We start from the raw sequence: 12920 nt of genomic DNA, 5'->3' as shown, positions 1-12920 counted from the left end.
ATTTGACACAGACAACTCTAATGACACTCTTCCCTCCTTCTTTCCTCCCATCTCTGGGTCAGTATGTAACATCCTGTATGACTCCCAGGCCCCAGTGTGTCCAGTGTGCCATGCTGTGTTACGACCAGGTGAGCTACAGGAGCACATGGAGCAGGAGATGGGCAGACTGGCACAGTTACAAATGAGGTAGGCATATTGAACACCGAACATACTGTACTCTATTGGGCTCTACTACATACTGTAGTTTATTTTCTCTCTCTCCCTCTCTCTCTCTCTCTCTCTCTCTCTCTCTCTCTCTCTCTCTCTCTCTCTCTCTCTCTGTCTCTCTCCCTCTCTCTCTCTCTCTCTCTCTCTCTCTCTCTCTCTCTCTCTCTCTCTCTCTCTCTCTCTCTCTCTCTCTCTCTCTCTCTTTCTCTCTCTCTCTCTCTCTCTCTCTCTCTCCCTCTCCTATGTTTAGTGCTTGAAGGTGTGGTTGTGATCATTCATCTTTACAGATAGCTGGAGGGCTCCTCCATCATATTTCCTGTCTCCCTGTCACTGGAGTTGAATGTTCACAAGGTGCCTCATTGTTGTGAACATATTTTCTGCTGCCCCAGGCCACACAGCTTGGCCAGTATAATGCCTCATTAATGCCTGCTCTCAACCCCCATAATCAGTGAACATGAGCACACACACACACACACAGACGCACACACAGACGCACATACAGACACACACACACACACACACACACAGAGACACAGACATACACACACACAGACACACACACACAGAGACAGACACAGACACACACAGACACACACAGACACACACACACACTCACACACTCACACACACACACACACAGAACACACACACATACACACCCACACTACCTGCTTAGGCCACAAGAATGATTCGTCCAAAAAATACATTACAAGCCAAATCTGCTTAACGACGATGCTGAGGAAATTGAACATGGCCCTTGGGTAATGTGTGTGGGTGTATGTGTGTGTGTGTGTGTGTGTGTGTGTGTGTGTGTGTGTGTGTGTGTGTGTGTGTGTGTGTGTGTGTGTGTGTGTGTGTGTGCGTGCATGTGTGCGTGTGTGTGTGTGCATTTGTCTGTATGAATATAAAACCCATGTATGAGATTAAGTTGTTTGTACCACTGGCATGGAAATAAACAACAATAAACAACAATAAACAACAATAAACAACAATAAACAACGGTAAATAGTGTGAATATTTTAGCATTAGTTTCCTGACACCCTTTAAATGTTCATTCTTTCTTCCTTTCAACAGTATTAATTCAGTCCAGAGGAACCATTCATTAGGGGCTACAAAGGTAAATAATACACACACACACACACACACACACACACACACACACACACACACACACACACACACACACACACACACACACACACACACACACACACACACACACACACACACACACACACATCTTTCTTTGACTCTGTCCCTGTCCTCTGTCCACAGTCCCCCTCACTATCTCTGCACATTAAATGTGAGGGGGGGTCCCCCACCCCTCTCCCCTGCCATCCTGAACAGCCCCACTCAGACAGATACCAGGTAGGTTCTTCACTACTAACAAACACACACACACACACACACACACACACACACACACACACACTTCTTTGAAGGTTCTTCAACTCTCCTTTTTCCACAGACGTTTCTGCGTGTGAGGACCAACAGACATACGAGACTGAATGGTATGTGTTCAGAAATTCATACGATTTTAAAGACAGAGCTGTTGTTGGATCAGATGGGTGGGTTAGTTGGGTTGCTGCTTTTGCAATGGGGTGATTGACTGTAAAATGATATTCAAAGGCCTACATTTTACATTTACATTTTGCAGACGCTCTTATCCAGAGCAACTTACAGTTAGTGATTACATTTTTTTTTTTTTATACTGGCCCCCCGTGGGAATCGAACCCACAACCCTGGCGTTGCAAACGCCATGCTCTATCAACTGAGCTACATCCCTGCCGGCCATTCCCTCCCCTACCCTAGACGACGCTGGGCCAATTGTGCGCCGCCCATGAGTCTCCCGGTCGCGGCCGGCTGCAACAGAGCCTGGATTCGAACCAGGATCTCTAGTGGCACAGTTAGCACTGCGATGCAGTGCCTTAGACCACTGCGCCACTCAGGAGCTCGATCTACAGATACGATATATTTATGGAGGACATTTTTAAGGGAGGCATGAAAATAGTGTTTTCTATCCTCCCTCTCCTGTATTGAAGATCAGTGATCAGTGAAACCCCACTGATCATTCAAAATCAGCAACTAGCCTGACGGTGACCCCTGTGACCCCTGTCACTGAGAGCATGGTGCCATTTGACCTAGCACCCACACGAGCAGAGGATCTATTAACCCTTGACCTTTAACCTCTTGATATGTTAACAGTCGATGACTGCTGCTACACCAAACCCGCCGCTTTATGTCCCCACAACGGAAATCACCTAACCCCAGACTGCACACAATCTGGTAAGAGACACTAGACACTATATGGGCGACCCTATACACCCCAATACCTATATTGAGTACTTTTCCAATCCATTATCACAGACTACACTCACTGACTATTTTGTTTATACATTATATATTTCGGGGGAACAGACTTAGGAGGATGTTCTACCATAAAACCCATCAATGAATTTTTCACAAGAGAAAATTATTTGATACCTTGTAGGTCGTAGTCTGCTGATAGTTCGCAGAATCATCCCTCTGTATCTTACCTGTGTATCTTACCTGTGTATCTTACCTGTGTATCTTACCTCTGTATCTTACCTGTGTATCTTCAAATCAAATCAAATTGTATTCGCCACATGCGCCGAATACAACAGGTGTGGACCTTACAGTGAAATGCTTACCTACAAGCCCTGCCTAAATGACTACAGACACATAGCACTCACGTCTGTAGCCATGAAGTGCTTTGAAAGGCTGGTCATGGCTCATATCAACATCATTATCCCAGAAATCCTAGACCCACTCCAATTTGCATACCGCCCCAACAGATCCACAGATGACACAATCTCTATTGCACTCCACACTGCCGTTTCCCACCTGGACAAAAGGAACACCTACATGAGAATACTGTTCATTGACTACAGCTTAGCGTTCAACACCAAAGTGCCCTCAAAGCTCATCACTAAGCTAAGGACACTGGGACTAAATACCTCCCACTGCAACTGGGTCCTGGACTTCCAGACGGGCCGCCCCCAGGTGGTAAGGGTAGGTAACAACACATCTGCCACGCTGATCCTCAACACGGGGGCCCCTCAGGGGTGTGTGCTCAGTCCCCTCCTGTACTCCCCTGTTCACCCATGACTGCATGACCAGTCACGACTCCAACACCATCATTAAGTTTGCCGACGACAAAACAGTGGTAGGCCTGATCACCGACAACGATGAGACAGCCTATAGGGACCTTGCCGTGTGGTGCCAGGATAACAACCTCTCCCTCAACGTGATCAAGACAAAGGAGATGATTGTGGACTACAGGAAAAGACAGACCAAGCATGCCCCCATTCTCATCGACGGGGCTGTAGTAGAGCAGGTTGAGAGCTTCAAGTTCCTTGGTGTCCACATCAACAACAAACTATCATGGTCAAAACACACCAAGACAGTTGTGAAGAGGGCACGACAAAGCCTATTTGGCATGGGTCCTCAGATCCTCAAAAAGTTATACAGCTGCACCATCGAGAGCATGCTGACTTTTTGCATCACTGCCTGGTATGGCAACCGCTCGGCCTCCAGCCTCAAGGCACTACAGAGGGTAGTGCGTACGACACAGTACATCACTGGGTCCAAGCTTCTTGCCATCCAGGACCTCTATACCAGGCGGTGTCAGAGGTAGGCCCTAAAAATTAAATTGTCAAAGACTCCAGCCACCCTAGTTATAGACTGTTCTCTCTGCTACCGCACGGCAAGCGGTACCGGAGCACCAAGTCTAGGTCCAAAAGGCTTTTTAACAGCTTCTACGCCCAAGCCGTAAGACTCCTGAACAGCTAATCAGATGGCTACCCGGACTATTTGCATTGTGTGTGTGTATCTTACCTGTGTATCTTACCTGTGTATCTTACAGGTGCACAGTGTATATAACCTACGGTAGTAGCTACTCTTGTATCAATGGTTTGTCTAGTAGCCAGTAGAGAAACATACCATTCCACTTTCTCTATCTCCAGTGTGTGTTGGTTTTGTTTATTACACATTATACAGTACAGTATAATGAGTTTCTAATGAGAGGCTAGGGAGAAGATTGGCCTTTTCTACCTCTTCTTCCCCCACAGGCAGTATGCAGTCAGGAACAAGATGAAAAAGGAAGTCCACAGTTGGGGTTGTTCTGTGTTACCTTTGTTATTGTGTGTGTGTGTGTGTGTGTGTGTGTGTGTGTGTGTGTGTGTGTGTGTGTGTGTGTGTGTGTGTGTGTGTGTGTGTGTGTGTGTGTGTGTGTGTGTGTGTGTGTGTGTGTGTGTGTGTGTGTGTGTGTATGTGTGTGGGTCTTACTGTATGGCTGTCTTTACATTACAGTACCATGTATTGCACATTTCCTTCCAATGAGGAATTGCGCAGCCAATTGCTATTACCTACCTATTACCATACCTATTACCATACCTATTACCTACCTATTACCATACCTATTACCTACCTATTACCTAGCTCTACAGATATCTTCTAGCTAACCCTCTCTGCTCCCTGTCTGTCTCCCTGTGTGGGTTCTCTTTCAGTCAGGATCGGCAAGCTGAAGAGGAGGAGACCTGACGAAGGCCAGGTATGTTCCTAAATAGAAACTGGCATTGTATCATAGGCGACAGCAAGCTGTTCCTCCGTCATACTGTATACTGTACTGGATGTCTTAGAAAGATTGATGATGGATAGAGCAGGTGGCTTGGTCTGGAAACTGGGCTACAGAAATAACAGCATGTTGTGCCCACCTGTGATTAAACTCCTGGTGTTATTTACTGCCCATTAGGCTCAGTGTGTCCATGTGGAGAGGGCCTGCTTTTACCGTACCTCAGGATACTGTACCTCAGGTTACCGTACCTCAGGTTACCGTACCTCAGGTTACCGTACCTCAGGTTACCGTACCTCAGGTTCCGTACCTCAGGTTACCGTACCTCAGGTTACCGTACCTCAGGTTACCGTACCTCAGGTTACCGTACCTCAGTTTACCGTACCTCAGGTTACCGTACCTCAGGTTACCGTACCTCAGGTTATCGTACCTCAGCTTACCGTACCTCAGTTTACCGTACCTCAGGTTACCGTACCACAGGTTACCGTACCTCAGGTTATCGTACCTCAGCTTACCGTACCTCAGGTTACCGTACCTCAGGTTACCGTACCTCAGGTTACCGTACCTCAGATTACCGTACCTCAGGTTACCGTACCTCAGATTACCGTAGCTCAGGTTACTGTACCTCAGATACATCAGTGACAACCAAGGGCTATGAGATATGTATTTACGTAGAAAAATGTGTAGGGTGTGTAAAATGGGATGTGTGTGTGTGCGTGCGTGCGTGACTGCGTGGCTTCATCATGCCTGTGTCTGTGTGTGTTTTCAGGACATTTTGGTGGACCTGGGGGGAGAGGAGGAGGAGTGGACTGAGCGGAGGAGGATACGGATGACATCCATGCTGGGGGGGTGTGAAGGTAAAACACAACCCCCGTACCAGCCCCTCTGACTGGGTCTTGGATCTGGTGCAGTGTGGTGGATAATGTGACTGAGTGGCAGTTAGAAAGGCACTGAACTTTTCAGTACATATATTATACTCTACTATAGGCCTACCTGTAAAGCTGAATTGCTTTCACTTACCAACAGCAAAGCTCTACCTTGATTATATGGGTTGCAGATAGGGTTATAAAATTGCTGTAACTTTCCCAAAATGCTCAGGTATTCCAGAAATCATATTCCCTTCTGATTCCAGGAATCTTCCAACCAGGATGTCTGGAAAACCTGGGAATTTTGGGAAAGTGAAGGGAATTTTTCAGCCCTTGAAAAGAAGACATACTGTACATGTCAAGACAAACAATGATAATGAGTGACAATGAGTTGGCATGACAGCATAGGTGACATGAATCACTCCACCCATTTGGAAGTGTCACCTTTCAATGGCCTCAGATTAGCAAAAAAGTCTCACCTCTCAATTGCCTTGAAAATCTGCCCTTAACACTCGAAAGTCAGTTAACACCGTCCACTATGTGAGAATGTGCTAGGTGAGAGTGAAAATATGGTGAGTGTGAAAATGTGGTGAGTGTGAAGATATGGTGAGTGAATATGAGTCACAGAGTGTTGTGAGGTCCTCAGGGTCGGCGTTTGTAAGCAGCAGCACTTCTAAGGAAGGCCGTGGTGACAGCGACACCGAGCTGGACGTGGATGGAGACCACACTCTGGAGTATGGTAGAGTACAGTATCCTTTAAAACGTATCAGATTTTATAAGATCTAATCATGAATCCTATGTTCTCCACATCATTGTACAGGGATCCACCAATATGGCAGTACTATATAATCTTACATGGTTGCATGCAGTCCTTATGTTTCCTTAACCTGGTGATCCAGATATACGGAGGAAGACATCATCCGCTGTTCAGGACAGGATCCTGGGGAGGTGGAGGAGAGGGAAGCACTGAGGGAGGCAGTTCTAAAGTACGCACCCCACCCTGTACTCCCATGGCCTGTTTCTTTGTTCCATCACTACACAACAAAGCCTCATGTCTGTGTGGTTAGCATTGTCTGCATTAACTGTCTTATTGGTTCTAAATATTATATTTTGTTTCTCAGTGGTGGTACACTGTCCAACAGAGTAACTCTGGAACATTCCAAATGGACAAATGAGGGTGAGAACAGCTACAGAGTTTGAATTAATTAATGTTTAGTACCTATAATATAATTTGGTGGGTGCTTATATTTGTCCAATTTCATGTACATGTGTGCATTAATTCGCATGTGTGAATTGGAAATGTGTTTTTTTGCATATCCCAACTCTCCCTGAGACACCTTGAGACACCCTACGACAGCGTTCCCAAACTTCTTCACTCAGGCCCCACTTCCAGCATTGGGGAACATCCCACGCCCCACGTCTATTGGCACAAGCACTGTTCATGACACAAACTGTTCACGTCCCTCTTGTTGGCGGAGAGACACTTTTTGCAGTTTTAAAGCTTATTTCCTGCAATTCTACACATTTTGTCATGGGGTCCAGATTCTTTTTTGCAGTTTTAAAGCAAATGTTCTTGCAATTCTATACATTTTGCCATGCCTAATGTTTATTCATGTGATATTTGAGTGACTCAAACATTACAACAAAATCTAAGGCTAACAAACCAAGCCAAAACTGACATGGACTATTTGATCTGGACATTTCTGACAAGTTATAAACAGTTATCTGATAATACACTACCTCATTTTGAAATGACACTTTGTGCATTCTACTATTACAACTTTCAAGAGAAAGTGCCCTACGACACCCTTGTCAGCTCGGGGATTCAAACCAGCAACCTTTTGGTTACTGGCCCAACACTCCAACCACTAGGCTACCTGATGCCGTACTGCATTAATTGGATATTAATAAGTGTGGGTGTCGGATCTAAAATGATAGTCCTCTTTTGCTACAGGAAGTCCATCCACTAGCAACGGAGAGAGCAACAAACTGGACAACAGCATATCCTCCCTACACAGGACCTGTAAAAATAGTGACATTGATATGTAAGTTCTGAAAGAAATGTCAAGAGTTTCAGCTGTGAAAATGTACTACATTACCATTGACTTCATGATACCGTAAACCTTTCCAAAAATATAATTAAATAGGTGTTGTCGGATATTATTCATTCTAATCAAACAGATTTTTTACATGGACGATACATTGGAGATAATATACTGTAAGACAAGTACTGGAAATAATAGAACACCTTGAAAAATCAGGGAAACCAGGCCTGGTATTCATAGCTGACTTTGAAAAGGCTTTTGATAAAGTACGACTGGAATTTATATATAAATGCCTGGAAAATTTACATTTTGGAGAATCTCTTATACAATGGGTTAAAGTTATGTATAGTTACCCTAGGTGTAAAATAGTAAATAATGGCTACTTCTCAGAAAGTATTAAACTGTCAACAGGAGTAAAACAAGGTTGTCCACTATCGGCATTTCAATTTAGTATGGCCATCGAAATGTTAGCTATTAAAATCAGATCCAACATTAATATCAAGGGGCTAGAAATCCAGGGCTTAAAAACAAAGATGTAATTGTACGCTGATGATTCATGTTTTCTTTTAAATTCACAATTTGGATCCCTCCACAGCCTCATAGAGGATTTAGATACTTTTTCTAATCTCTCTTGATTACAGCCATTGTGGTCCTCTGTAGCTCAGCTGGTAGAGCACGGTGCTTGTAACGCCAAGGTAGTGTGTTCGATCCCCAGGACCACCCATACACAAAAAAAAAATAAGCATGCATGACTGTAAGTTGCTTTTGATAAAAGCGTCTGCTAAATGGCATATTATTATATTATTATTATAACCAAATTATGATAAATGCACTATATTACGCATTGGATCACTAAAAAATATAACTTTTACATTACTGTGTAGTTTGCCAATACAATGGTCTGACGGTGATGTGGACATACTCTGTATTCATATCCCAAAAGAAAGAAATTATCTCACTACAGTAAATTTGAATAGAAATGTAGCAAAAATAGATAAGATCTTGCTACCATGGAAAGTAAAATACCTGTCTATTTGTGGAAAAATCCACCTGATTAGCTCTTTAATCATATCCCAGTTTAGCTATTTGCTGATGGCCCTGCCTACAACTAGCGACCTGTTTTTTGAATTATATGAGCAAAATATATTCCATTTTATTTGGAACGGCAAGCCAGACAAAATTAAACAGGCCTATTTATTTACATTTTAGTCAATTAGCAGACACTCTTATCCAGAGCGACTTACAGTTAGTGAGTGCATAAATTTTTTCATACTGGTCCCCCGTGGGAAACTAACCCACAACCCTGGCATTGCAAGTGCCATGCTCTACCAACTGAGCTACATTTATATAATGAATATGAATTCAGAGGGCAGAAATGATTCAATATTAAAGCATTAGACCTCTCACTAAAAGCTTCAGTCACACAAAAGTTATACTTAAATCCGAACTGGTTCTCTAGCAGATTAGTAAGTATGTCTCACCTCATGTTCAAGAATGGCCTTTTCCCGTTTATTCAGATTACAACCTCTCATTTTCGGTTATTTGAAAATGAAATAATCTCAAAAATATTAATATTTTTAAAACAAGCCATAGAAAGTTGGTTGCAATTCAGTTTAAACCACCAGAAAAGACAGAACAAATAATACAACAAATATTATGGTTAAACTCAAATATATTAATTGATAAAAAAAAAACGTTATTTTGAAAAATATTAAAAATAAGGTATAATCTTTGTGAAATATATCCTAAATAGGACTGGTGGAGTTATGTCACACATGCAGCTAACAAAAATATATGGAAATGTCTGCTCTACCCAAAATGACAACCAACTAATTGCACCATTACTGCAAAAATGCAAGTGGAAGGGGGAGAGTAAGGAACTTGTCTGTCGGTCCTGCATTAAAGACCAAAATTGGTTAAAGAAAATGATGATAAATAAAAAGGTATACCAGTTTCATTTAAGGACCAACAAATTGACAGCTGTGCCATATAGATTGCAAAATAGTTGGGAAGAGATTTCCAATGTTCCGATTTATGAACTGATATGCAAAATGACGGCGGATTCAAAACTTAGATGTTTTCAATAAAAATTATTATAAAAAATTCTTGCCACCAATAGAATGTTATATATATGGGGGATACAACCATCCCAGCTCTGCAGATGTTGCTGCAAAAATACAGAATAATTAGATAATTTGTTTGGGTACTGTCCATATGTAGCTTGTTTTTGGTCGCAGGTCCAGGAATGGATGAAGAATTGCAACATTTACCTTGAGCTAACTCAATCAATCAATCAATTTTATTTTATATAGCCCTTCTTACATCAGCTAATATCTCGAAGTGCTGTACAGAAACCCAGCCTAAAACCCCAAACAGCTAGTAATGCAGGTGTAGAAGCACGGTGGCTAGGAAAAACTCCCTAGAAAGGCAAAACCTAGGAAGAAACCTAGAGAGGAACCAGGCTATGAGGGGTGGCCAGTCCTCTTCTGGCTGTGCCGGGTGGAGATTATAACAGAACCATGCCAAGATGTTCAAAAATGTTCATAAGTGACAAGCATGGTCAAATAATAATCAGGAATAAATCTCAGTTGGCTTTTCATAGCCGATCATTAGGAGTTTAAAACAGCAGGTCTGGGACAGGTAGGGGTTCCATAACCGCAGGCAGAACAGTTTAAACTGGAATAGCAGCAAGGCCAGGCGGACTGGGGACAGCAAGGAGTCACCACGGCCGGTAGTCCCGACGTATGGTCCTAGGGCTCAGGTCTCTCAGTTGGCTTTTCATAGCCGATCATTTAGAGTTGAAAACAGCAGGTCTGGGACAGGTAGGGGTTTCGTAGCCGCAGGCAGAACAGTTGAAACTGGAATAGCAGCAAGGCCAGGCGGACTGGGGACAGCAAGGTGTCATCATGCCCGGTAGTCCTGACGTATGGTCCTAGGGCTCAGGTTCTCAGAGAGAAAGAGAGAACGAGAGAATTAGAGAGAGCATACTTAAATTCACACAGGACACTGGATAAGACATGAGAAGTACTCCAGGTATAACCAACTAACCCCAGCCCCCCGACACATAAACTACTGCAGCATAAATACTGGAGGCTGAGACAGGAGTGGTCCGGAGACACTGTGGCCCCATCCGAAGAAACCCCCGGACAGGGCCAAACAGGAAGGATATAACCCCACCCACTCCGCCAAAGCACAGCCCCCGCACCACTAGAGGGATATCCCCAACCACCAACTTACAATCCTGAGACAAGGCCGAGTATAGCCCACAGAGGTCTCCACCACAGCACAAACCAAGGGGGGGGCGCCAACCCAGACAGGAAGATCACGTCAGTAACTCACAAAATAGATGGCAACTCTGCAAATAGCACTGTAGAAGGATTCAGAACTTTTGTGAAACATCACAGTACAGTTGAAAAATATATGGCAAATAGAAATCCAATATGGATGATAGATGGGAGGGGTTGAATGGAGCTGAAGGATGGGACTAATAACAACTAACAACAACTAATAACAACAAGATAACTATTGGAAAGCATACTGTGTCCATAATAAGTATATACAGTTGAAGTCGGAAGTTTACATAAACCTTAGCCAAATACTGTACATTTAAACTCAGTTTTTCACAATTCCTGACATTTAATCCTAGTAGAAATTCCCTGTCTTAGGTCAGTTAGGATCACCACTTTATTTTAAGAATGTGAAATGTCAGAATAATAGTAGAGAGAATGATTTATTTCAGCTTTTATTTCTTTCATCACATTCCCAGTGGGTCAGAAGTTTACATACACTCAATTAGTATTTGGTAGCATTGCCTTTAAATTGTTGAACTTGGGTCAAACGTTTCGGGTAGCCTTCCACAAGCTTCCCACAATAAGTTGGGTGAATTTTGGCCCATTCCTCCTGACAGAGCTGGTGTAACTGAGTCAGGTTTGTAGGCCTCCTTGCTCGCACACGCTTTTTCAGTTCTGCCCACACATTTTCTATAGAATTGAGGTCAGGGCTTTGTGATGGCCACTCCAATACCTTGACTTTGTTGTCCTTAAGCCATTTTGGCACAACTTTGGAAGTATGCTTGGGGTCATTGTCCATTCGGAAGCTCATTTGCGACCAAGCTATAACTTCCTGACTGATGTCTTGAGATGTTGCTTCAATATATCCACATAATTTTCCTTCCTCATGATGCCATCTATTTTGTGAAGTGCACCAGTTCCAACTGCAGCAAAGCACCCCCACAGCATGATGCTGCCACCCCCGTGCTTCACGGTTGGGATGGTGTTCTTCGGCTTGCAAGCAGCCCCCTTTTCCCTCCAAACATAATGATGATAATTATGGCCAAACAGTTCTATTTTTGTTTAATCAGACCAGAGGACATTTCTCATAAAATTACGGTATTTGTTCCCATGTGCAGTTGCAAACCGTAGTGGCGGTTTTGGAGCAGTGGCATCTTCCTTGCTGAGCGGACTTTCAGGTTATGTCGATATAGGACTCATTTTACTGTGGATATAGATACTTTTGTACCTGTTTCCTCCAGTATCTTCACAAGGTCCTTTGCTGTTGTTCTGGGATTGATTTGCACTTTTCGCACCAAAGTACGTTCATCTCTAAGAGACAGAATGTGTATCCTTCCTGAGCGGTATGACGGCTGCGTGGTCCCATGGTGTTTATACTTGCGTACTATTGTTTGTACAGATGAACGTGGTACCTTCAGGCATTTGGAAAATGCTCCCAAGGAAGAACCAGATTTGTGAAGGTCTACACATTTCTTTTGATTTTCCCATGATGTCAAGCAAAGAGGCACTGAGTTTGAAGGTAGGCCTTGAAATACATCCACATGTACACCTCCAATTGACTAAAATAATGTAAATTAGCCTATCAGAAGTTTATAAAGCCATGACATCATTTACTGGAATTTTACAAGCTGTTTAAATGCCCAGTCAACTTAGTGTATGTAAACTTTTGACCCACTGGAATTGTGATACAGTGAATTATAAGTGAAATAATCTGTCTGTAAACAATTGTTGGAAAAATTACTTGTGTCATGCACAAAGTAGATATCCTAACCGACTTGTGGTTGAAAAATGTGTTGTAATGACTCCAACCTAAGTGTATGTAAACTTCCGACTTCAACTCTAGGTAATAGGTTGAGAGCTTTTGTGAAGAGTACAGTTAGAAAGATATGGCATATAGAAGCAAAGCTGATGGATATCA

General features: G+C 43.2%; 1 protein-coding gene across 1 annotated transcript in view; it reads left to right on the top strand.

Moving 5' to 3' along the window:
• LOC121576541 (E3 ubiquitin-protein ligase RNF220) overlaps nt 1-12920 on the top strand; it is an 85325-nt gene that overhangs the window by 58466 nt on the left and 13939 nt on the right. Inside the window, exons 3-13 of the mRNA XM_041889768.2 lie at nt 63-186; nt 1282-1324; nt 1483-1575; nt 1676-1718; nt 2413-2493; nt 4737-4780; nt 5571-5658; nt 6314-6416; nt 6567-6653; nt 6789-6844; nt 7622-7712. Coding sequence (XP_041745702.1) covers nt 63-186; nt 1282-1324; nt 1483-1575; nt 1676-1718; nt 2413-2493; nt 4737-4780; nt 5571-5658; nt 6314-6416; nt 6567-6653; nt 6789-6844; nt 7622-7712 — 853 coding nt within the window. The remainder of the gene's footprint in view (nt 1-62; nt 187-1281; nt 1325-1482; nt 1576-1675; nt 1719-2412; nt 2494-4736; nt 4781-5570; nt 5659-6313; nt 6417-6566; nt 6654-6788; nt 6845-7621; nt 7713-12920) is intronic.

This window comes from Coregonus clupeaformis, chromosome 11, assembly GCF_020615455.1.
Source record: "Coregonus clupeaformis isolate EN_2021a chromosome 11, ASM2061545v1, whole genome shotgun sequence".
In the NCBI taxonomy this organism is placed as follows: domain Eukaryota; kingdom Metazoa; phylum Chordata; class Actinopteri; order Salmoniformes; family Salmonidae; genus Coregonus; species Coregonus clupeaformis.
Note: the sequence above shows the minus strand (reverse complement) of the source record. Positions and strands in the feature narration are given on the sequence as shown.